General features: G+C 44.3%; 1 protein-coding gene across 1 annotated transcript; it reads left to right on the forward strand.

The window, feature by feature from the left end:
• Nucleotides 1-13,009: 13,009 nt before the first annotated feature.
• EIF1AX (eukaryotic translation initiation factor 1A X-linked) lies at nt 13,010-26,670 on the forward strand. Its single transcript, XM_083172474.1, has 7 exons — nt 13,010-13,231; nt 21,471-21,554; nt 21,930-22,033; nt 22,682-22,732; nt 24,408-24,489; nt 24,594-24,685; nt 25,417-26,670. Exons 1-7 carry the CDS (start codon nt 13,216-13,218, stop codon nt 25,420-25,422), a joined length of 435 nt encoding a protein of 144 aa, XP_083028600.1. The 5' UTR covers nt 13,010-13,215; the 3' UTR covers nt 25,423-26,670.
• The last annotated feature ends 298 nt before the right edge of the window (nt 26,671-26,968 follow it).

The following is a 26,968-nucleotide window of genomic DNA, read 5'->3' on the forward strand; positions in this document are numbered from 1 at the left end:
TGTAAGCACGCCATTAAAATGAACTTGTGGCACTGGTGTTGGAGAGCAGTAAGGAGTCATGAGCCAGGGTATGCAAGGGTAGGCACTATCACCTAAAGACAAGAAAGTACATTTAGCTTCATTGTCAAGAACAAACTTTTAAAAACATAGAACGTTTCCACAAAATAACACTTTAAATACTTATCCAGAATCCACACATCATGACCGTGCAATGTTGCTTCAGCACATAGGAGTCATGTGCTCTACCAGGGAACCAGGAAATGATGAAAAGGATCTGGAGGGATGGGCCACAAACCACAAATAGTTTCCTATTCCAAAATATCTCTCCATGATGTGATGGTGCCACAATAGGAATGTGGGTTCAATCCACTACCCCTATAATGTGTGGAAAGCCTGCAATCTGTAATAATTGATACTTAACCACAGCAAGGGATTCCACATCCAATAGCCTATACTTTCTGTTTGAATAATGCTAACATGATGTATCCGACAAAAACGCCAACCAGCACTTCTCAGATCTGTTGTAATGACCCTGAGGTGCAAAAGGGTAACACAGCCAAAACCTGTGTCAGCGGAGGTATTGCTGTAGGTATGCTGGTTTGACTTCCTAGATCACTCTGTATTATTAAGAGTGTCTAGGATGACATGAGGTGGCAGCCTATAACGCTAAATAACCTCACCACCAGGCATACCAAACAATGTGACGTGTGCAATAGATCTTATCCCTTGCCCGGCTCTTGGACGATAAGAAACAGGTTGGGGCTGACCACCAAAGGGTATCTGGTCCCTGGGTTGACTATGTCTAGGTTGACAGTCACTAGACTCGATACCTAAGAATGGTCGACAATGACATAAGGTCGGCACAAGCTTAAGGTCAACATATACGTGGTCAACACTCAAAAGGTCTACACAAGTTTTTTATTTTATGCCTACATGGAACAAAGCGGACCAATCTTTACCGGAGGCCTTGCTGAGTAGAATTTCCTTCCACAGGTCCACCAATTGGATTCTACTGGACAAGGGGACAGACCTGCAGTGGACCCTATAGGTGAGTATAGTATGTGTGATTGTAGTGTGCATTAAAGTTATGCTGTACTGGTGTGTGTCTTTTATTTGCATTGCTGTAGAACAACAAGTACCAGCAGGCCCTTTATTGCCCAGCAAGCTGGGACTTGTGGTTCTCCAAGTCCCTGCATGAGGTGCAGGCTTGCTGGGACTTGTATTTCCACAACATTGCACAATAGTTTTATTCTAATTTAACACTTAAAGCAACAACCCGCTGCCCACCACCCTGGGCCATTGGGGACAGCCCCGAGCTTTAGCACGGGCAGGGTGAATTCTGGAAGGGGGAACCCCCAATTCCCCAGGGTCCATGCCCGGGCTGAGGAGTCACAGGGATTAATGCTTTGGCCGGGGAAACTAATATAAATAGTTTCCCTTGGCTGTGGTATATGGGCCCGGTGCTGGTTCTCAAAATACGGGGGACCTCTAGTCATTTTGTTTCCCGCCCTTGAGCCTGGTGCTGGTTTAAATCACGAATTTCTAAACCCAGAACAGTCTCTTTGTGCCCTGGGCTGGTTTTAGCCATGGGGGGGGGACCCCATGCCTTTTTTATTATTATGACAGCTTGAACGGATATGACTGATTCATACAGGCTGCTGATTCGTATTTGTATTTGGCAGCCATATATACGACTGCCAAATATGAATAAAAAATGACGCCCGCTTATGCCATCTTTAGATATGAATCCCGTAAATACAGCAGATTAGTATAGTATATAGTATTAGTTTAGCTGCCCTATTTACGTATTGCATTTTCCCAAAAATATGTCCGATGCCAGTCGTATGCAGCCATACCTGGCAATTGGCTATGTTAATAAATTTCCCCCATTGTGTTTGTCTAAGTATATTTGCTATCACATTGCTGTCATCTCTCATAATGATTTGATGTTACATTGTATTAGATACTGTTTTTTTTTTTCTATAACTACATATGTTGCTATGGTGATGGTTCTTTGTTGTGTTGAGTGTACATTACTTTCAGCACTCAGGAAATTTGCTTCTGTACCCCTGCAGCGGATCTGTGATTTTTGGGACTAGGAGAGTAGTAGATAGCACACTTGTGACACTGGTTATAATCACTAATTTGCACCAGGACTGAAATATACCTTTCTCAGCGAGACCACATGGTATCTGCAAAATAAAAAATTGGTATCCCCAATACTGCATATTGCTGGTGCTGGCACCCCATGCCACTACTTGGTCTGCTGGAACTATTGCCATACCTCCCACCCTTGGGCAGCAGTGTCCCCGGCGGTGTTCCCCTGTTACTCACTGCTCTGCTCAGAGCAGTAGTGAATAGATGCTATACACAGCTAATAAGAAGGACTTAGGGGGCGGTTGTTACTTACAATTCTAAATGTAAGCCACTTATCAGTAATATTAGCTCTCTTAGGGCCTTTTTCTAGTTCACTCTTAGAGGCAAATTCCTTCTTAGCTGGACAAAACCATGTGCACTGCAGGGGGCAGATGTAACATGTGCAGAGTGATTTAGCTTTGGGTGAGTTATTTTGTTTCTGTGCAGGGAAAATACTGGCTGCTTTATTTTTACACTGCAATATAGATCTCACTTTGAAGAAAAACCCCACCCAAATCTAATTCTCTCTGCACATGTTACATCTGCCCCCCTGCAGTGCACATGGTTGTATTCAGCTAAGAAGGAATTTGCCTCTAAGAGTGAACTAGAATAAGGCCCTTAGTGATTTGGATAATAATGAAGCTGCAAGTCTGTCGCAATATAAAAATAGATAGACATCGCCCAAAGCAATACATTTATTTATTTACAGTTTCTTATATAGCGCAGCAGATTCCGTTGCGCTTTACAATTGTAGACAGTGATAAAACAAACTGGGTAACAACAGACAGACTTGGAGATAAGTGGGCCCTGCTGCAAACTTATAATCTTTAGGGACATAGGAGGGAAACACAAGGACAGGCATCAGTAATAGCATAGCAGCCCCAACAAGTTGCAGGTCCAGAAGGGAAGCTATATAATACATAAGTGCCTCAGAGAGTTATGCATGTGGTACTTGAATATGATAGGCTTGCCTGAAGAGGTGAGTTTTCAGGGAACGCTTGAAAGTTTGTGTCACGATCGGGTTATCACAACAAACTTATTTACCGTTCAGATGCTTGATAAGACTGGCGCTGCGCTTCAGACATGGTTGCCATTGCCCGCGGCCGTGGACTCAGCGCTTGCGCTTCACTCCCTGCCTGTCACTCCCAAGGTTTAGCTTCAGCCTCCTGCGGCTTCCATGCCATCGCCATTACAGTAGCTCAAACCATGTGCAAAACAAACAAGGTTTCCCGCCTTTCCTAGACATGGAAGCAGCCATGTCTTTCCTGTCACATGTTCCAGTCTCAGCCAATCCTGGCGATCCCGAGCTGTGTTGCAGGTTCCAGTCCCTGAGGATTCTACTTCTTTCAATTCATGTCCTCTCCTGCAAGCAGCTGCCTGGCTTCAACATCGGTGCTCTGTCATCGTTCATCTCCAACATCGGTGCTCTGTCATCGTTCATCTCCAACATCGGTGCTCTGTCATCGTTCATCTCCAACCTCGGTGCTCTGTCATCGTTCATCTCCAACCTCGGTGCTCTGTCATCGTTCATCTCCAACATTGGTTCTCTGTCATCGTTCATCTCCAACATCGGTGCTCTGTCATCGTTCATCTCCAACCTCGGTGCTCTGTCATCGTTCATCTCCAACCTCTGTGCTCTGTCATCGTTCATCTCCAACATTGGTTCTCTGTCATCGTTCATCTCCAACATCGGCGCTCTGTCATCGTTCATCTCCAACATTGGTGCTCTGTCATCGTTCATCTCCAACATCGGTGCTCTGTCATCGTTGATCTTCAACATTGGTGCTCTGTCATCGCTCCTCTGCAAAATCGGTGCTCTGACATCATCGCTCCTCTGCAACATCGGTGCTCTGACATTGTTCATCATTGCTCCTCTGCAACATCGGTGCTCTGACATCGTTCATCATCGCTCCTCTGCAACATCGGTGCTCTGACATTGTTCATCATCACTCCTCTGCAACATCGGTGCTCTGACATCGTTCATCATCACTTCTCTGCAACATCGGTGCTCTGACATCGTTCATCATCACTTCTCTGCAACATCGGTCCTCTGACATCGTTCATCATCGCTCCTCTGCAATATCGGTGCTCTGACATCGTTCATCATCGCCCCTCTTCAACAGTGGTTCGTTGTCATCATTCCACACCCTCGGTGCTCCGTCATCGTTTCCTTCTCACCATCGGTGCTCAGTCATCAAAACACCAACTTCATCTTTTAGATGCATGCAACATGATTTGGAGACAGTTCAAAGTCGAGAATGACCCCTAGGCAACGAGCTTGTGGGGTAGGGTAGATTTTCAAGTTGTCAACAGTTATGGAGATGTCAGGATGGTAATTGTTCTTAGCCAGTGGGAATATAAGTAATTTCGTTTTGGAAATATTGAGTTTGAGGTGGCGAGAAGACATCCAGGATGAGATGGCAGAGAGGCATTCAGAGACTCGGCCCAAGACCACTGGTGACAACTCTGGGGTTGATAGATAGATTTGAGTATCGTCCGCATACAAGTGATTCTGAAATCCGAAACAGCTGATTAGTTTGCCAAGAGATGAGGTATAGATTGAGAAAAGCAGAGGACCTAACACTGAGCCTTGAGGAACTCCAGCTGACAGAGGTAGTGAAAAGGATCTAGAGTCAGAGAAGCGAACACTGAAAGAGAGATCAGATAGGTAAGATGAGAACCAAGAAAGGGCTGTATCATTAATACCTAGGAGTGCAGTGTTCAACAGTGTCAAACGCAGCCGAAAGATCTAGAAGAATAAGTAGTGAGTAATGGCTTTTAGACTTGGCAGTTACCAGATCAGAATCGGAATCAGAATCAGAATCCCTTTATTGGCCATGTATACTCTCGTATACTAGGAATTTGGTACTCTTTACCTAGCACGGCGCCCATCGCGACCATCGCGACCATCGCATGCACTAAAAAACGGGTGCGATGCGATGCCCGCGATTTCCCATAGGGACCAATGTTAAAAATCAGATTGGTCGCGATTTTAGTGTTAAAAGTCAGATTGGTCGCGATTTTTACATAGGAATCAATGTTAAATGGGCCACAGAGCCCTAATAGTCCCCCTGAAGTGTGAAATGGCCCCCACAATTTTTAACGCCACCCCACGATCAACGTGAACCCGAAGCGTGGCGAGCGCAGCGAGCCCGCGAGGGGCGGCGGTACGCGTCCTCCGACCTTTTCATACCCCCACTATCCACGTTGGCGTGGAGTTGAGAATAGAATAGTGTGGCGAGCGCAGCGAGCCACCGAGCCCGAAGCGTGGCGAGCGCAGCGAGCCCCGCGAGGGGACGCGGATACCTTCACAGGTAAACGCGTCCCCTCGCGGGCTTCACAGGTGTCCACGTCGCCACGGACACCTGTGAAGCCCGTGAGGGGACGCGTATAACTGTGAAGGTATCCGCGTCCCCTCGCGGGGCACGCTGCGCTCGCCACGCTTCGGGCTCGGTGGCTCGCTGCGCTCGCCACACTATTCTATTCTCAACTCCACGCCGACGTGGATAGTGGGGGTATGAAAAGGTCGGAGGACGCGTACCGCCGCCCCTCGCGGGCTCGCTGCGCTCGCCACGCTTCGGGTTCACGTTGATCGTGGGGTGGCGTTAAAAATTGTGGGGGCCATTTCACACTTCAGGGGGACTATTAGGGCTCTGTGGCCCATTTAACATTGTTTCCTATGTAAAAATCGCGGGCATTGAGCCAATTAACGCTAAAATCGCGACCAATCTGACTTTTAACATTGATCCCTATGGGAAAATCGCGGGCATCGCGTCGCACCCGTTTTTGATTTACCCGCGATGCCCGCGATGCCCGCGATTTTTTAGCCCCGACGCCCGCGATTGTAATCGCGGGCGCCGTGCTAGGTAAAGAGTACCAGGAATTTTTTGTGGATACAGTGCAGCTTCAAGCATGGTACAAGAGGGATAACAGGACATACTGTACTGTACATACATTGCATCAGTTGTGATACAAATGACAATTCACATGTTAGGATTTGCAAGGTTAGATAGAGCAGTTAGGTGTTTAGATTAGCAGTATCTTAGAGTACATTGTTAAATAGCTGAATAGCTGTCGGGAAGAAGCTTTTTGCAGTTCTTGATAACTTGGCAGGGATGGACCTGAAGTGTCTACCTGATGGGAAAATATCAAGTTATGGTCAGGGTGGAGTTTGTCTGCCACGATCTTCCCAGCTCGCTTCTTGACCCTACTCAAGTATTGTTCCCTTACAGGGAGGAGGTCCGTCACAATAATCCTCTCTGCTGTCCTCACCACTCTTTGCAGGCTTCATTTGTCAGATTCATTGGCCCCTCCATACCAGATTGTAATAGAGGAGCATAGAACATAGATCATTCACCACTTTAGTCAGTGCTGTTTCAGTGGACTGTTGGGAACGAAAGCCTGACTGAAGTGGGTCTAATAGGGTGTGAGCTGTAAGAAAGCGTGTGAGGTGAGAGCAGACAAGTCTTTTGAGTAGCTTGGAGAGACATGGGAGCTGAGAGATAGGATAGTAGTTATAGAGTTAGGGTCAGAATTGTGTTTTTTTCAGAATGGGAGTAATCACTGCATGTTTAAACAGAGATGGAAAAGTGTCAGTAGCAAGAGAAAGAATTCAGATTTTAGTTAAGGGTGGGATAAGCACATGAATACATGACAAATGTATAGAAGTGAAAACAATTGAGAATGGAAAATATATGAGAGCAGATGTTAGATAATGAGCAAGTTTAAATATAGCTCATAATATCCATAAATATCAATGTGTGCATGAAAAGCTCTTGGTGAAATGTAATTTTCATAAATGTGGCAAGTTGGCAAGAGATGTTTATTTTATCACTGAAACACTAATGCCCTCTAGTGGTGATATTATAAATGTCAGCATTGTATCCTTTGAAAATCTGACAGTACCCACTTACAACTACCCAACTTTCATTTATCATGCACTTATCTAGCAGCCATTGGCTTGCACAGCACATTACATAAGGGTGTACACTGCCCATTAAAAATTTAAATAATTATATATATATATATATATATATATATATATATACCATTTTGTTAGGGTTGGCACCAGTGTTCCCTCTAAGCTGTGCGCTCGTGCGCGCGCACACAACTCGACGAGCGTGCGCACAGACATTACAACAGAGCGCACAAAGCAGCAGTGGTCCCTTTTTGCAGTTGTGGACTCAATTAATGTGTGTTTCACCCATTAACTACATTGTTTGCTGTGTTTTGAATGTTTAAATGTTTAATATCATTTGAAAGTAAAGTTAACACAAATGCTTAATGTCATTTTCCAGTTACTGTATATATAAGTGATGCACAAAAATTTTAATTTCCTTACAAAGTTGCACAGCCAAAATCTTTTGCCGCACACAGCCTTCGTGAAATTAGAGGGAACATTGGTTGGCACTCCCGTGTACAGTAGGGCGGAGTGAAAAAACTGAAATTGAGAAATTCAAAATCGGCTAGTGTGGGAAAGTTGTGACTTGACCTGAATAAGAAACGTGCAAAAGCTTTTTGATCTGAGTCAACATCTTCTGTTCTGGCAAGAGGCCTGAAGTTTCACTTTTTTGGTGAAAATGACGAAAACTGTGAAGATGCTCCGATCTAGTTAAAATTATGTCATGATGTCTTAGAGTGGTTTATTAATATACTTTAGCTTAGTAAAAGATAGTACGAGCTTGTCCTAGTGCAAAGTGACTGACTTTGGCGGGAGAAAAAATTCCTGATAAATTACCCATTTTCATGGTTTCAATTGTAAATATGGTGTTTTCTCCGGAACGTGTTTTTTTTTTCTTTGGGGGGGGGGGGGGGGGGGATGCTCTGTAATTGATGTGATCAAGAAAAGAAACTTGGTGAAAAAAAACAGGGTACAGTAAATCTCTTTTGTTTGCCTTTGATAGAATAGTGCACCTATGTGTCTTCTAATGTCCAACAAACTCTTTAGTGAATGCTCAAGTAGGTTCAGTAACAATGCATTACACTCTGTTCTTTAGGTGCAGGATTTAAAACACTTCTGTTTATTGTTTATTGTATTGTATTGTCAGTTTATTTGTTTGAAAAACAGTCTGAAAAACCGTGTGCATCCCCTATGCTGGGAACATGGAAGGGCTGCATTACGGCATATAGTTATGCCAAAGATAAGACAATACTGTATATTAACAGTTAAATACATTGAAGTGTATTATGATGTAATAAACAAATACATCTAATGTTTAGTGATATGTAAAATGATACATTAAACAGTTTACACTGTTACTTGTAATACTTTTTGTAACAGTTACTGTTTTTCAATAACAGACTGCAACAGTTATTTCTTATTAGCAAGATCTGACAACCAGACACTCTTATGCTGTGTACACACGGGGGCAATTATGTATGAAATCGCTGGCAAAATGGTCGCTCAGTGACCATATTGCCAGTGATTTCATGTTCAGCCGGTGATAAATGGCTGGGTGCGCACTCCCGCGGCCAGCCCTTCATGGTCGCTGGTCGCAGGAGCTTGCACCTCCGATTCTTGCTAAAAATCCCTGGTCGCTGTTGCACAAAGCACTGTGCACCAGCTACCAGCGATATCTAGCCTCCAGCGCCGGACAGGACTCGCCCACCCGCCGCGTCATAGTGTGTCACACGGCCCCCCCTGCTTCCTCCTCCGTCCCTGCCCGCGCATACAGCACAGAAGCTGCTGCGCAAATCCCCCCCCCCCCCACTGTGCCAGCACCCACACCTCCTGCGCGCCCCACAGCCAAACTAGCCAGTAAGTGCATAGGCTGTCTTTAGAGGGCATTGGTGTTGGGCAGCATGATTATGTTCATGCTGTCCATCGATGGTGATTTGCACCATCGGTGGGCAGCATGAGCATTACCATGCTGCCCCACACCAATAGTATGTGACCACAATATAAATGAAGGGGGCATTGGTGTCGGGCAGCATGATTATGTTCATGCTGCCCATCGATGGTGATTTGCACCATCGGTGGGCAGCATGAGCATTACCATGCTGCCCCACACCAATAGTATGTGGGCTCAATATAAATGAAGGGGGCATTGGTGTCGGGGTGGCAGGAGCGGGGCACTAGCGGCTGCTGCCTCTAGATTATCCTGCCCCTACAAAGATGACCCCTGCTACATCTGTATATACACCATATACACTTTTATTCCCTTCCAGAAGGACTTCCCACAACCCATGTCAATCATAAATGAATTTAAATAGAGGGTAAAAAAAATCTAGTCAAAATTGCTAGCAATTTTCAGGGAAAATTGCTGGTCCCTCTGAAAAACTGGACACTGAGCAATATATTGCTGAGAAATATATTGCTGAGATATATTGCAAGTACACTGAGCAATATATTACTCAGCAATATATTGCTAGCAATATATCTCCCCTGTGTGTACACAGCATTATTGATAAGACACAATGTGGCAGATGTATGAAAGATTGTTATGGGGGAGAAGGGGTATCAGCGCACGTTATGTGCACTGATGCCACTTTTCCCCCATGTATGATAAAGCCAGCGTGCGGTAAAGGACAGGGGCGCTATGGGCCCCTGTCCATATCGGTGCTGCTATCTAAATGATAGCAGGCTGAATGTATGAACGGTCAGCATCATTACTAGTGAAAAGATAATGAGGCTTTTCTGTGAACTGTTGTATCACTGCCTTTTGGCCCTTATTCAAACCTGATCGCAGTAAAAATTTGTTCTCAAAATGGGCAAAAAAATGCTGCACTGCAGGGGGGCAGATGTAACATGTGCAGAGTGAGTTAGATATGGGTGGGGTGTGTTGAAACTGAAATCTAAATTGCAGTGTAAAAATAAAGCAGCCAGAATTTACCCAGCACAGAAACAAAATAACTCACCCAAATCTAACTCTCTCTGCACATGTTTGTTGGACATTAGAAGACACATAGGTGCACTATTCTATTAGCGGCAAACAAAAGGGATTTACCCTGTTTTTTTTTTTTCACCAAGTTTCTTTTCTTGATCACATCAATTACAGAGCATCCACTCCCCCCCCCCCCCCCCCCCCAAAAAAAAAAAAAACAGGTTCTGGAGAAAACACCATATTCACAATTGAAACCATGAAAATGGGTCATTTATTAGGGATTTTTTCTCCTGCCAAAGTCAGTCACTTTGCACTAGGACAAGCTCGTACTCTCTTTTACTAAGCTAAAGTATATTAATAAACCACTCTAAGACATCCTGACATAATTTTAACTAGATCGGAGCATCTTCACAGTTTTCGTAATTTTTACCAAAAAAGTGAAACTTCCGGCCTCTTGCCAGAACAGAAGATGTTGACTCAGATCAAAAAGCTTTTGCACGTTTCTTATTCAGGTCAAGTCACAACTTTCCCACACTAGCCGATTTTTTATTTCTCAATTTCAGTTTTTTCACTCCGCCCTAGTGTACAGCGTTAATTGCCGTGGTGCACTGAAAATCGTCTAGCATAAATACTCCTTGGTCAGGCACTCGGCGGACTTATCATAATGTAGTATACCACACCACAATTGGATATCAATGTTTCGGGTTTAATTGATAGTGACCCGTCATCAGGATATTATATACTTATTATACTAGAATAGTGGTGCTGTCTACCATTTGACTGTCTGTCAAACGGTAGACAGCACCACCATTCTAGTTTTTTTACCACCTGGCAAATGACACTGTCACCTAAGATGGGTTTAAAAAACAGTTGCGCTAACAGTGTCATATAGTAGTCTAGCACTTAATCAACACACGTGCGATTGAGGCACATAATATGTCCCCATAAAAGGATCAGAATCACTTCAAGCCACTTAGTTGTAGGCAGCTCTTGGAACAGTGTCTATGACCTGACAAGTTAGACCTGCTTTATTAGATACCCCGGGATACTGCCATTCACCATGGAGATCACTACAAACAAACAGTGCAAAGTGATGATAATACAGTGATTGAAGAGGGGATATCATTACCCCATTAAGTAAACGTGACAAATACATTTTTTTAACACAGCATAATAAATTCACTTTTTGCTGTAGATTACGATAGCTAGTTATGCAAATTTGTACTTATAGAATGTTTTTACTCATGGTAAGAAGTTCATGTAAAGGGAGGCACTGGGATGTTCTGTTGTTATTGTGGGAAATATTGTGCAGCATATAGTATAGAAGTAGTGCAGCATATAAGGGGATGTACTCTGGGGCTGTAGTGCGGTGGATATGTGGATGTACTGTAGTGATATAATGCAGTTATATAGTGCAGTGAATGGGGGTATGTGATGGAGAGGCTTATGGCTTTTGGGGGATACAGAGAAGGCATGAGGGGATCATTGGTTACCTGTTTTCTACCGTATTTAATACAAAATCCTTTTACTTACACACAACAAAGCCATAAACCAAACTACACCAACATCCATTTCTTCTCTTATCTCAAAATATCTTCCAACTCGACCTCTACGCTCCACACAAAATCTGCGTCTCTCATCCACACTCATTAATCGCTCCCATTCCCGATTGCAGGACTTTCTTCGGGCTGCACCCACTCTGTGGAATGCTCTCGCATGCACAATAACACTCTCCTCCAGTCTCCGAACCTATATGCGTTTCCTGAAAACTCAAAAATCTAATCACATCCCCACTGTACAGTCCACACATATCAACTATTTTCTTCATATTTTCCATCCTCCTGACCCATGGCAAAACTGCTGGGTCACCATATCTTACAGCACACCAGGAACCCTTGCATTCTGGTGGACTTTATGCAATAAAAAATATCTATCCTTGTGTATCAATGCCTATTTCCCTATAGATTGTAAGCTTGCAAGCAGGGTCCTCATACCCTTGACGGTCTGTAAATGCCTAGTATGTTGTATCACTGTCTCCTTTGTAAAGTGCAACAGAATATGCTGTGTTTTATAAGAAACTGTTAATAAATAATCTATTACGTTTAGTAAAGTTGTGTAGAGCACAGCGAGCCACGAGCCCGAAGCGTGGCGAGCGGACGATGATGCTATTCTGAAAGCGAGAAAATTGGCTTGTAACTAACCCACTTCTAGCTGGCATATACATTTTTTAAGAATATAGTTAGAAGCTGATTGGCTGCTAGGGCAGGGTTGCCGACCCTCCCGGAATTCCCGGGAGTCTCCCGAAAATCGGGTCCCCCCCCCCCCCCCCGAAGGGTGGGCAACCATCCCGGAATCTGGGGGAACCCCCCGAATCCGCGGGTCTCAGGAGGGCACAATTGTGTCATTTTAGCCCCATCCCCTCCACGGAGATCAGTCATTTCTCCTATTTCCCGTAATGGGGGTGGGGCTTTAAAGACATCACCGTCAAGCCCCGCCCCCGATCGGGTAAGGAAAGACTCCTCTCCGGGCTTCTCCCGGAGAGGAGCATCTAAAAGTCGGCAACCCTGCTAGGGCCAATTGAATTCTCAACTCATCAAAAGCAGGTTTGATACATATCCATACCTCCCAACATGACCCTCTCCAGGAGGGACACATTGCTCTGCTCCTAGACTTATCTCGTAATGTATGATTACCATCACCTGTGTTGCAACACCTTTTTTTTATCAATTAACCTGTTCAACACAGATGATGGTAATCATACATTAAGAGGAAAGTCCAGGAGCAGAGCAATGTGTCCCACTCCCTCCTGGAGAGGGTCATGTTGGGAGGAGGTATGCATCTCCCCCTGTGCACCTAATACGAAACAGGAGCAAACCTCCCTTACAACCGTGCAGACAGATTGTACAGTAGTACAACTGTTACAAATAAAGTTTGCTGCTACAGACAGAGAAAAAAAAAACCATAGCACGATCTCACTTGCCATTGGCCTTCGCCTCATATACGTCAGCTGGCGTCATTGCGTATTTTTCGACGTGACGTGCGTGACGTACGCTCTTTTTCCGCCTGCGCACGCCGGCACATTACGCACGCGGCGGGCATACAGTAGCACAGGCGGCTCCGGTCATCATAGCTGACGCTGAGTAACGGGCAGTTCCGGTCCACGTACAGTCTCCGTAAACATCATTGTGAGCCAAACAGGTTACTCGCACCCTGAACTCACTGCTCACAAGTACGGCACCAGTCGGTACACTACAGTATGCCGAAGAATAAAGGTGAGGCCCAGGGAAGCGGGAGAAGTATTTGTTCGATGCCGGGTCACGGGCCGGGGACAGATTCCGTTATTAGCTGGGCTGGCAGTGCTGATTATATATGAGGTTATTGTGTATGTGGCGGACGGGTAATCTGTGGCACCTAGTAGCTGCAAGGCAGCAGGTTGATCAGTGTAATGCACACTGGGATCTGTAGTGCCTCTGCTGTCTCTGAGCTGCAAACTCACTACTCTTACACATCTTCCATGTCACATGTTGCCAATAGGCCCTGCATGGCCCCAAGACATAGGGAAATTGCCTACCCTAATTAGCTTAGCACCCATCTGTGCATACGGGGTGACTCGGCTATTTAGCTAAAGTGATGTGCTTCAGCTCACGTGGGGGGAGATTCTCTAAACTAAAAATGAGGTAAAAACCCTGTTATTGGGGTTTTACCACATTTTGGGATGCTCTAAGCAGGGGCATTGCCAGAAAAATCTGGCAATGCCCCATAGAAGCCTATGGGCTTCTACCACAACCCACTACCGTCCCCGCTTCCTGGACCTGTGACCTCCTCCTCCCTGCACTATGATCCTTGGGTGCAGGGAGGAGGAGAGCCCGTGCAGCAGCGCCGGGTAAGGGAGGGAGGGGGGAGCCGCTGAGACCCGGCGACTCTCACCGCAAAGGACAGCTCTTAACGCAAGAGCTGTCCTTTGCCATAATTATCACATATGTTAGAACAAATGCGATAATTATGTATGCAATGGGCGGGTGAAGGGGGCGAAGCTGGGCCGCGATTGTTGGAGAATCTCCCCCATTGTGGGTGTTTGTGGCTTTGTGATGAGCGATCGATCTGAGTTGGGCTTTGGCTATTTTTAATAAGCAAAGCACCACGGTCTAGGGAAAGCCGGTGCAAGCACTAGCTTCCCTGCAGATGGTTGCGGGAACGCGCGTTGCCATTTCTGCTGGGCCTACACATGGAGTGATAAGTGCTCCATTTCTAAGCGTTCTAGTCAGCTTAGAAAATGGAAATCACCCCCCGTGTAGGCCCATTTAAGGGGCCAACACATGGGTAGATGAATGAGGCTAGATCACTCAGCGCTGCACAGCGATCTGTCGGGGGCAGTGCTCTCAGTGAGAATCCTGGCCCTGACACCTGTGATTATACATTTATCCAGCCTGCTGGATTTAAATTGTTGGGGTGATGCCAACACAAAGGGCCACGCATCGCTATGCCAATACACACAAAGCAATGTAGAGGTATTTTCAAAGCGATGTAGTGAGATCGGGGATCGCTATGTGGGTAGGCCCCATTAGTTGTTACAGCATTAGGTGCAATGTCAGTGTCCGCTATTGTACTCCCTGTGGGGCGAATGCATCAAAATCTGCCACCTCACATTGCTGACATTTGCAAGCTACCTCATTCTTAATAATCGCATGTGTGACTATTAATGCAGAGGACAGCTCTTGCGATGCAAATTTGGTGCTGGATCTCTGGGTCGGAGTCCTTCTGCGCATGTGCAGAGTGACGGCACCTTCCACTGGGCATGCTGGGAGGTATCCATGACAGCCCATAGGCTTCTATAGGGTATCGCCAGCTTCAGCTGTCGATTCTCTCCTCCTCAGCGATTCCCTGGCTTCACTGCATATCAAAATGCGGTAAAAAAAACACAAACAGGGTTTTTACCCCATTTTCACTTTAGTGCATCCTTCCGTATGTTATTCGGACCGAATCGGTCCCCTGCACCCAAGGCTGCGAATGGATGATAATGCAAAGCATCCATTCAGGGCCAAGTGGGGGGGGGGGGGGGGGGGGGGGGGGTTCCTCCTGAGTCCACCAGAATAAGGGCCCATGTCTATCATTGTTCTCTGTGATTATATGGTGACACAAGTTCCCAATGTAGTACATAAACAAGAAAAAAGTGCTTGATGCAGTACAAAATACAAATAAGACAAATAAGTTGAATTAAGACGTTCAACCTGATTGGTAATTGCTGAAGAATTGATATTTCCAAACTGAGTTTAATTTCGGACTATAAACTAGGTTGTTTTATTGTCCATGGATTGGCCCCTCATCCCACTTCTAAACCATACCAATAGGGTTGTAACCCTGTATGATGTTCTCTGCTAGAAATTTGTCCAGCCCTTTCTTAAAAGTGTCAATGGTCTGCCAGCACTGCCCCCTCAAGCAGTCATTTGCAAACCTTAACTGCCCTTCAAAGGGTAATAATTTTCCTTGAGTCCAAGTTGATTTCCACATGTCCTGTTCCCAGCCCTCAAGCTGAAAAGGGTGCCTGACTGTTCCTTGTATTGCCCCCCTGATATATTTTTACATGTTGAGCATGTCCCTTCTTAGATGTGTGTCCCGGTTGTGGTGTCATGGGGTGGCGTCCAGTGGGGCTTCAGTCGCTCAGAAAAGCCCTGCTCATCTGCCTGCAGTCACACATTGGGGAGATGAGCAGGAGCTTTCTGAGCGACTGCTCTCAAATGTCCAGCGGATCCGTGCTGAATCTTGGTCAGATTCAGAACGGCGGGGGCGCGCACATAAATCGCTGTGTGGGCTATATACTCAGCGATTTTATATGCGTTTTCAGGGATTTTCTGAGTGATTTGTTTAAATCGCTCAGAAAATGCCTGAAAATTGTGCTGTGTGGGGCCCTTAAGGATGAAATAAACTATTTAAAGTTCATATTTTTGTAAAATTTTATCAACGAGAAACCTTTGCCTATGAGGTACGGTAAAGTTCTAATACTCAAAAATGTTTGCTGAATATTTTCTTTTTATGCACAATGTCTGCTCTATTCAATATCAGGAGGGAAGGGCAATGTCAAGGTGGAGGGGCATTTCAGGAGTGGTTCAGATAGGCTTTAGATACATACATTTATAACTATGCTTACTGTATGTGGAGAGAGCCCTGCAAGTGAGAGCTTACATTTAATGGGGAGGGGCAGACAGACAGGGATGCCACAGATGGGTAGAAAGTGAGAATGAAACAGGGTTATGATGTGTTTGTGTTTCATTCTCATGATCTACCCATCTGTGGCATCACTGTCTTTCTGCCCCTCCCTAATAGATGTAGCTCTTACTAGCAGGGCACTCTCCCCCATCATGAACTTTATCTACTTTAAAATGTGCAAATACATTAAGCCGAGGTATCGCATACAATAACGCTTTCAATACCTTAGATGCCCTGGCACACAGTTTGGGAACCATTGGACTAACCTATTGGTCTCTCTTGTTCAGTGTTTAAGTGACCCAAGAAAATATATTTTAAACATAGGAATAAATGTTCAAACCATGCCCTAAACTTAGCAGCCAGTCTCCTAAAAAAAGAAGGGTTACACCTAACCCTAGTGGTACAATATATAATAAAGGACTATATGTGACCAGCGCTGCAGGAGATGATGGCAATGATGCCTCCCCACACTTCACAAGCAGTCGGGCTCCTTCTGCCAGGAATTGACGAGCTCCTGGCCGCAGCTCACCAATTCCCCTTCTCGAACCACGACAGGCAGGACATTGAATCCCGCCTGCAAAATCTCTATCGAGCCGAACGGGACAGGGTCACGGCTGTCAGGCCACCCCGACAGTCGTGACCCAGCTTTGAATATCCCCTCTTTCTTTAGAATAAGAGGCCTTGGTACTTGTGTATTATAGCGGCGCCCATCGCATACCAAAAGGCATGCGATATCACGCAATGTCATAAAATTGTATGACATTGTATTTGGCATACAATGCCATGCGATTAAAAATTGTATAAGCACCCTAATGGGTGCTTACAATGTTAAATGCACCCCCGCGCCACCCCCCACTATAAACGCGAACCCGAAGCGTGGCGAGCCCGCGAGGGGCGGTGGTACGCGTCCTATGACCTTTTTATACCCCCACTATCCACGTCGGCGTGGAGTTGAGAATAGAAAGTGTGGCAAGCGCACGCGGATACCTGTGAAGCCCGCGAGGGGACGCGGATACCTGTGAAGGTATCCGCGGCGCTCGCTGCGCTCGCCACGCTTTCTATTCTCCACTCCACGCCGACGTGGATAGTGGGGGTATGAAAAGGTCGTAGGACGCGTACCGCTGCGCTCGCCACACTTCGGGTTCACGTTTATAGTGGAGGGGTGGCGTGGGGGTGCATTGAACATTGTAAGCACCCATTTGGGTGCTTAAAAGCACCTTTTAGGGTGCTTATACAATTTTTCATCGTATAGGGGGCAAAAATCACATTGCATCGCATGCCATCGGGTGTATGGCATGTGATGTGATGCGATGCGATAAAAACATTGCACAACCAACATTGGGGGCGCCGCTATAATACACAAGTACCGAGGCCTTTTATACATAGGAATTTGTTCCTGAATGCACATAAAAGTATCCTTTTATACTCCCAGGCATCCCTTTAAATATACATGGATCACTTACCGATTCTTTCCAGAGTGTACATAAAGGTATCTCTGACGGAGGAGGACAGTTTCTGTCTGGAACACGCTGATGCTGATTCGCTCTTTTTTTTTTTATTTCTGTTTACTGGAGAAGGTAAAGAACAATAGCTTACATGGTATAGAACATAAATACAACATAATAAAACAGGCAGTATCACTGCTATTATATCATAGTGATATACAAGGTTGATAGTGGTGAAAAAACTATCTATATATCACACCCATATATAGTTGTTTTTTTTTGCTTCATAGTATATTTGGAGCATCATCTGTTGGAAAACTTTAACGATATCTTTACGGGCGCTTGAGATAGAATTTGTATGCAAGTGTGGTCTTTATCCCTACTTGCAGTGTGAGAAACAGTTTTTGGTACTTGTGGAGTATCACGGCTCCCATCGTATGGCATCGTATGCCATTTGTAGTGGCATACGATGCGATACGATTTTTACCGATTTTTGCTCAAAAATCGTATGCCATCGTATGCCATATGTAATGGCATGCGATACGATATTTACCGATTTTTGAGCATTCTTGCTCAAAAATCGTATGCGATCGCATCGGATGGCATCCGATGCGATGGCACCCGATTTTGCACTGAAATGCATCAGAATGCATTGAAATGTGTATTAAACTAGTGAAATGCCCCTAAATGTCATTTTTCATAGTGCACCACCCCCACTATCAACGTCAACCCGAAGCGTGGCGAGCGCAGCGGTACGCGTCCTACGACCTTTTCATACCCCCACTATCCACGTCGGCGTGGAGTTGAGAATAGAATAGTGTGGCGAGCGCAGCGGATACCTGTGAAGCCCGCGAGGGGACGCGTATAGCTGTGAAGGTATCCGCGTCCCCTCGCTGCGCTCGCCACACCATTCTATTCTCAACTCCACGCCGACATGGATAGTGGGGGTATGAAAAGGTCGTAGGATGCATACCGCCGCCCCTCGCTGCGCTCGCCACGCTTTGGGTTGACGTTGATAGTGGGGGTGGTGCACTATGAAAAATGGCATTTGGGGGCATTTCACAAGTTTAATACACATTTCAATGCATTGTGATGCATTTCAGTGCAAAATCGGGTGTGATCGCATGCGATGCGATTTTTTAGCATACAATCAAGATACGATGAAGGTCGTGGGAGCCGTGATACTCCACAAGTACCCAGTTTTTTTCTTTTAGTTCAATCCTACCTTAAATACATAACAATTATTTCATATACGTAGTGAGACATCACTCACTATATGAGAGTGTGGTGCAGGATCCAGAATTATTAGTAAATAACACTCAATTTTCATACACAGTCAAAGGGGTATATTCAATGGTTTTTGGGAGCTGTGCCGACTGCTTGCTGCCACAGCTCGCACAGTCAGTATTCATCTGAACCCCTCCCCCCTGCACGTGTTTCCACGTCTCTGGGTTTTTGCAGCAATGTGGAAACAGCGTATGTTGCAGCTAAAACTGCGAGGCTCATGGCTAAATGCAGCGGGCTCCCTGCATTAGCTGCGAGCCTCGCGTTTGGGAGAGTCCTCACAGCCATCTGACTGACTGGTGAACACGGTGAGCAGCTGGCACTGGGGTTAAATGGCAAGGGTTGCTTGTTCTTGCCAATCCCCGCCATTTAACTACCTCGCTGGCGGCAGTTAATGGGACCCAAAATGTAATGACCGCAGCCCTACCTATTGCAAGGGTCGCAACATCCCTGGAAGCAGCCCTGTTTCTTCAAAACAAACTAAGAGGAAGGTTCAATTCATGTGCAGTACCCACAATGCAGCATGCACATCAGCTTCCCTTGTGTAGTGTCCATTGTAGCACCTTTTCAAAATCCAAGCAGTTCCCCTTTTCTGCCTGGGGTGGGGTGTCCTATTAGTTTTAATTTGAAAAAGACTTTCATCTATAAAGTTAAACTTTTTGATTAACATCTATATCCCTGGTTGTTTTTATGTAATGAATGATTGTCTAGCCTTAATTTTAAATGACGTTATTGTATCTGCTGACACCACCACCTCACATGGAAGAGATTTCATAATTTTTATTGCCCTGACCGTAAAAAAACCCTTTAAGCACCTGCGACCAGCAATCCTAAGAGGGCTAAAAACATCAGCGTGCACCCAGCGGCAATATGGTCGATTAGCGACTTTTGCCGGTGTGTACACAGCTTTAGTGGGCAGTCAACCCAAACAGACCATATCTGCCATACAGCAGGTGGTTCCAAATAGCATATGACAGGCAGGCATGTCAGGCCCAGGGGCCAAATGCGGCCCGTGCTGTCATTTCAAGCGGCCTCCAGCTGGAAGCAGGCAGAGCATCAGATGTGGGAAGCACAGGACACTAAAGGTGGGGCCCCGGCAAGCGCGCCTTTACCTTGCAGTCTGCTGCAGTTAGGAGGTGCCGGCCACCACAGTTAGATGTGTTTGGCGTCCTACCCCTGCTGCTGCAATCGTATATCACACTACTCCACAATCAGTGACAGCAGTGTTTGGGGAAGGGGGAAGCTTGCTCCCATAACATGCAGTGTGGAGGAGGGCAGCAGCCGGAGCCCAAGCATCTCCTGTCCTTGCAGTGCTTGCTTTGCCTCTCCTTCCTCTGACTCACACAAGGGGCTGGGAAACATACAGAGAAGGGAGGGGGCAGAATGGGGGACATACAGTGAAGGCGGGTCAGGCTGGGGGACATATAATGAATGGAGGCAGTGATGGCGATTCAGAGAAGGGGGAGCAGGGGCAGGCTGGAGGACCGAGTGAATGGGTGCAGAGTGGGGAACATACAGTGAATGGGGGACATACAGTGAAGGAGGGGCAGGCTGGGGGACATAGGGCAGTATTCAATGTGAAATTTCACTGTGTGCATCGAATCCTCTTTAGGATTCGCTGCACACTCGCTGTGTTCCGGAGGGCTGGCTGCCACTCGCTCTCTCCGTATTCAATGTCGGAGGGGCAAGTTGCCCCTCGCGGCGAATCTTAACCCCTGCAGCGGACGAGCGTCTGCGGCAGGCAGGGAGATTGAAGTCTCCCTGCCTGCCCCAATACGTATGTGGGGGGAGGTGGGCTTCCCGGGCCCCCATACATTTACACTTAACCAAATCTGTCCCTCGTCGCAAAAAGTTTGGACACCCCTGGCATAAGATGTACCAAGGGGTTTTCTGGTGGACCTAGGTTTCCCATGGGACACATTTCTTGCTTGCAGTATTGTAGTTACATACAACTAATTTGCTCCTAATTGTTGTAATCATTTTCCAGTGTTTGTGCAGTCATTGGTTAGAGATACCAGCATCTGTCAGAGGAAACTACTTATGCAGATCATTGTGTTGTGTTTTGATAATGTTTGGGTAGTGTTAACCTGGGTACACACTCGGTGATTCCCATGGCCGTTATATAGTTAACTGTATTGGTGGTGTCGCATACACACATTCGCTGTCTGTCAGTGATGTCACCTGTTCCCCACTCAGTCAGTGATTGCATGCACAATCAACTTGAGCTTCATGTACAGATGCCAGTGGGGGTCATTAACGATGCGCGGAAGTGCCATTCGGTAGCTATCAGTATTGTGCCTATCATAAACCATCCATTGCCTAGTGAGTACCCAGCTTTAGATCAGTGTATATATTTATATCCTTATCAGCTTGCTATGATTTCCATACAGATTAATGTCAAAAAGGCTTGAGCAGATATTCACAACCTCCAAAGGCAATTACAGATATACATCATCACAAGATCTGTATTCAATCATTACTATAACGTGCATCATTTTAAAAGTTCCCAAATGCACCTCTTGCCACATTTTTGGGTTTAACATGATACTAGTTTGTGTTGATATACTTTTCTTTTAAGGTAAGGGAGGTAAGAACAGAAGACGTGGTAAAAATGAAAATGAGTCTGAAAAGAGAGAATTGGTATTTAAAGAAGACGGACAAGGTAAGCTATTCTATTACATAGTAAAGTACAATTTAAACCATTGACTATGTTGTTGTTATGGCAATAGGATTCTATTTTTTAAGTGTTACACAATTTATGCGATTAGAATACTTTGCTTAACAGTTTGACAAATACCGTTTACATTTTATTTGGTAGGCTTTTTATGAAGGGGGTTCTCTTACTAGGGAAAATATAATTCAAACAAGTTGCTTATATTTATTTCTTTGTGTAAGTGGCATGAGCTCTGCTTATCGATGCACTTAATGTATAACCTAGCACAATTATATTTGCTGGGATTTGGTTTTTACCTTCCCATATACTGTACTTGTAAGACTGCTTTGTATTGTCTAACCTTATGGGCTTTGTGTTCCACAGAATATGCACAGGTGATAAAGATGTTGGGGAATGGAAGATTGGAAGCTATGTGTTTTGATGGTGTCAAGAGGTTATGTCACATAAGAGGAAAATTGCGAAAAAAGGTAAGGTTTTTTTTGTCTCTATACCCTAAAATCCTTCTCCCTTCTAAAGAGATTTGAACTGTTGTGAAGTTAAAGATGTGGTTTAAATCTAAGAACTGAAGGACTAACTTATCATTAATGCATAATGTTTTATGTTTATAGTAATTTCTTCTATATGGCTTCCCCTGTAGAAAGTGCCATTACTATTTGAATGCCTTATTGGCAGGTATTCAATGCCGGTGCGAGCGGCCGGCGAGGGGGTTAAACTGTGAGGATCACAGAAAACCAGTGATCCTCGCAGTTTAACCCCCGCGCCGGCCGCTCGCACTATGCAACGTTCCGGGGAATCCTCGCAGTCACAGAACGGCGAGAATTCCCCTAAACTGCGAGAGCCGAGGCTAGTGCAGCAAACTCGCTGTAATTAGCCTCGATTCTTGCAGTTTTTGGAGGCACATTCGCAAATTCCCCCTCGCTCAAAAAACGGAGCGAGGGGGAATTTGCGTATGAGGGGGGTCAGTTGAATACTGACAGGGTGAGCGGTGACTGCGAGCAAAAAGTCCTGCTCACAGTCACTGCTAGCCCACGGCATTGAATATATGCCAGTGTTTCATGATTTTCCTGTATTGTCAGCCAACTACTGCTGCTGAATACTTTTTTTTTTTTTTTCAGGTGTGGATCAACACATCAGACATTATATTGGTTGGCTTGCGAGACTATCAAGTATGTATTATTTTATGTCAATGGCATTTAAGCTGCATGCGTGTAAACTTCGATTCATTTTACTTGTTGACAGTTTGTAATTTTAGCTAGATTATAATGATTAGTTCTTTTCTTTATAGTTTGTCATATAAATGTCTTTTGTGCTGTGGAGGATTGTCACCAAGTTGACAAAAAAAAAATCAATTCAGATTAACATCACTTTAGTATGTAATGCAAAGAACAATAAATCAATGTTGATTTTTTTAAAAGCATTCTGAAAAGTAAAATGTAGAAATAGGAAGGAAAGATATGAGGGTGGAGGGCATGAAGAAATGTGAGTCCAATTTTGAAATATTGGATACATATGGTAGCCGGTCTATTTACACCAAACTGCAGGATAATGGAAGAAGTCATGCTAGCAGATGATAAGATGTTGGTGTAGAAGTGGGAGGAGAATAAGGAAAGCTAGACTCAGGCCGTATGGCGCTACATTTATTTACCCAACCTGGACACAAGTAATTCTCTCCACAGAGCCAGTAAACAATGTTTTGCTCTTCACAAGCTGGAAGCGAGGAGAGGTTCTCCAGAGTTTTCACATAAAAATATGGGAAATAAGCTTTTTAGTCTTAAGGGGATATTCAATCCCAGGTCCCGACTGTCGGGCTGGACCGACAGCCGTAACCTGGTCACGTTCTCGGCTGGCTCGATGAGAAACCATCAGGCGGGATTCACTGTCCCACCTGCCAAATAGCGAAAAGGGGGCATGTCCCCCGAGATACAGGCATGGATTGTCGACCTACAGCAGGGAGCTTGACAATCCACGGCCTTTCTCAGCAGAATGGGCACGAATGCTTCTAAAGTCGGGCCCATTCTGCCGAGATCCCTGTTCAATGCTGTCGGGAAAGACAGCATTGAACAAGGCACGCCGCTATTTCCCCAGTTGGGTATAGCGGCGGGTGATTGCATACCCCCCTGTAGCTCCATACACATGGAGCAATCTGATTGAGCAATAGTGGTTTATAATTGCTCAGCAATCATATTGCTCAGTGTCCCCTTTTCATCAGTGACTAGAGGTGGTCATTGATCAAAATGAGACATTGCTGGGGGAAACAGAAGCTGCTGGTCACTGGAGCATGCTGCTGTAACCATTGCAGGGCTGGTCGCGGGAGCGTACTTCCAGCGACAGTCGCTCAATACACACGGGGATGCGGTCGCTCAGCAACCGTATCCCAGCGATTCTGGCTGGAATCACCCAGTGTGTAGGCTTTAGTGCAGGGATAGGAAACCACAATAGCACAGGTGAGGGGGAGAGGAGGAAGATGGCATCTAAGTTCACCCCAACACCCCCCCCCCCCCCCCCTGTCTCTCCCAAAATATAATAGCTGTAGAGTAGTGCTTGTTGCTTTAAATGGAGTGTTTAGCACCATAATTTAAATAACTTTGTTTGCAATATTCCATTGAGCGATATGTGCAGACTGACCATGACCTTGCCACCACTTCTATTTCATATTAATGGTCAACCATATAACTAAACCTAATTATCTGTGCTAGACATTGTTCAGGGCCTTCACTGGTATTCTAAAGAACCCGATGGATCAGAAGTCTCCACGCTTTCTTTATAAAAATTCGCTTCAAAAATAGATTTTCAAAGTATTCTCTATCCAATCATTATTTATGGACTATGTTTTCTTGCCAGGATAATAAAGCAGATGTCATCCTAAAATATAATGCAGATGAAGCCAGAAGTCTGAAGGCATATGGTGAACTACCAGAGCATGGTAATGGCACCTACACGTACTATATCTTATATAATGCTATTATCCTATAACATGACCTATAATCTGGACTGTTTTTTTTTTGTTTTTGTTTTTTTTTTAATCAGCTAAAATCAATGAAACAGACACATTCGGTCCTGGTGATGATGATGAAATTCAGTTTGATGACATTGGAGATGATGACGAAGATATTGATGATGTAAGTGACATTTTTCTCAAGTAGGTGATGGCTTATGAGTCAATGTACTGATCTACAAGTCGGTGCATTACAAAGCTATTAGTGTTCATAGAGGGTGATGCAGATTTTGGTGTTCACAGGAAGCTGAGCACTGGTCAGAGCATAGCAAGGTTGTAAACTTGTTTTGCATGATGTTGACTCTTTTCTGATATTGGTAACATTCCAAAGCGATGGGTATACCCACAGGGAGGGGTGATTAAGACCAATTTTTTTTTTTTTTTTAGCTTATTTTAAGTCTAATGCCGCCCATACACGCTGCGATCCCGGCGGGTCCGATGTGTGCTTTGAGGTGCGCGCTCCCGCGGCACCTCATCGCACAGTACAAAAAGTATGTGCTGCACATACTTTGTGTACTTGCTTTTCATCGCATTGCATGCAATGCGATGTGATGGATGCTATTTAAGCCCAGAACGCACACCGGTATCGCAGCGTGTATGGGCAGCTTAAGAAATGACCCCCCAATGTTCAGCCAATGTGTTTGCACAAGTTGCAAAATTTAGACAAATGTTGAAATAAGTTCAGTAAATATTGGTTAGTTGAAAATTGTATTAATAATATAAATGTGCATAAAGAAATCCTACATTGGTACATTTTTTTAGCCCACACACGTAGACAAATGCTGTTGTAGCAAACTGATTTTAAGGTTACATTTCGAGTACTTTCCTTAACTTTTGTATCTTATTTTTTTGCAGATATAATCAACAAAGTTTATTCCATTCCAATTGCTGCGGGTTCTAGTTTTGAGGTGTTGGTTTTGAGTGAAGTCCTCCCATTGAGATTTTTCTCTCTTTCCGCTCCAATATTGAAGAAGAAAAAAACACTTTTAAAGTATTTATATATTTTCAGTAGAGGTCAAATGCTGGATAATTTGGAACACCCGAACGTTAAAGCATTCTCTGCCTGTAAAAGATGGTAATGTATAGCATGGCTAGGGTATATTATTTATTTTTTTTTTTTTTTTTTTGTAATTTAAGTAGGTTTTTTTTTTTTGGACTTAATAGGTAGACTATCTCCATTTAATGCCTTGAGACTTGTTTGCTGGTACCATTATTCAATCCAGAGAATGACTTCTGTTTTTACCATGTTTTATACACCTTTATGTAGAGATCGGTTACTTTCCTTGGTTTATCAATTGAATTGTGCAAATTTTCTTTTAAACTTAAAAATAAATAATGCCGCTATACAGAACTGAACAGTTCAAATACTAAATTAGGCCTACCTACTGAGTGTTCCTTTCATTTATTCATGTACCTAATGTTATTTCCCCACCAACTAAATGCTTTAAACATTGGACATCATTATAAATATCTTTACTGTACAGAAAATACTTTACATCCGCACTAGCTGACTTCCACACCGACAAAAGAGAAAGGTGCATCATCATAACACCTAAAATGCTTTTAGGATTTTTTTTTTGTGTGCTCAACCCCCTATGGTTTACTGGATGTTAATTACTTGCCAAACCTGTTATTTAGGGTGTTCTGTTTTTGCGCCTTCTTGGCACTGCTATGCTAGAAAACTTAAATTGTAAGTTGGTATTGGCTGAATTACATACTGCAGTCTCCTTAAACTGCTTCACATATTGAAATTGGTGCTAAAACCCGTAGTTGACAGCAGGGTCTTAGCATTTGTTTTTAGTTATGAAGCGAGCAGTGTAGTATAATAAGCTAGCAAGAATGTGGTAGGTGCTCGTATAAAATATATGCGCAATATTTGTATTTTTCTCTTTATTTGGTGTGCAAGTTCGTCTTGGGCTGCATAACATTGTATAGCATGTGAATTGAAGTGTGTACAGACTTATGGATGTTTTGAAACTAAAAGGGCCCATGTTTCTCATAACCTAGCGTTCTATACCCAAATTGTTATAATGGAAAAATAATTTGTGACTTCAGAATGGAAAAAAAAGTTTAATCCAAATGCATAATAAAGACTTGTCTGGATAATCATTAGTATATTTTTTTATATTTAAATAAAAATATATTTACATACAGCGGCGTACATACAATGTTAGTTTCCTTTTTTGACTACTATAAAAGCAGTATATAATGTTATTGTGCTGAAAACAAACTTGTCAATTTTTTTTCCCCCTCAAAATTCTAGGGTAACATTTTTGCACTTCCCTACTATGATTAATTGTTCATAGTTGGAGAGTGTGTTGCATTATAAATAGCAATCAGTATGCCACTTCTTAATTTATTTTTATTGTTACTCTGTATGTGGTAAATGTCGGTCAGTTATACAGGA

The sequence above is a fragment of the Crinia signifera genome, chromosome 2, assembly GCF_055691185.1.
Source record: "Crinia signifera chromosome 2, ASM5569118v1, whole genome shotgun sequence".
In the NCBI taxonomy this organism is placed as follows: domain Eukaryota; kingdom Metazoa; phylum Chordata; class Amphibia; order Anura; family Myobatrachidae; genus Crinia; species Crinia signifera.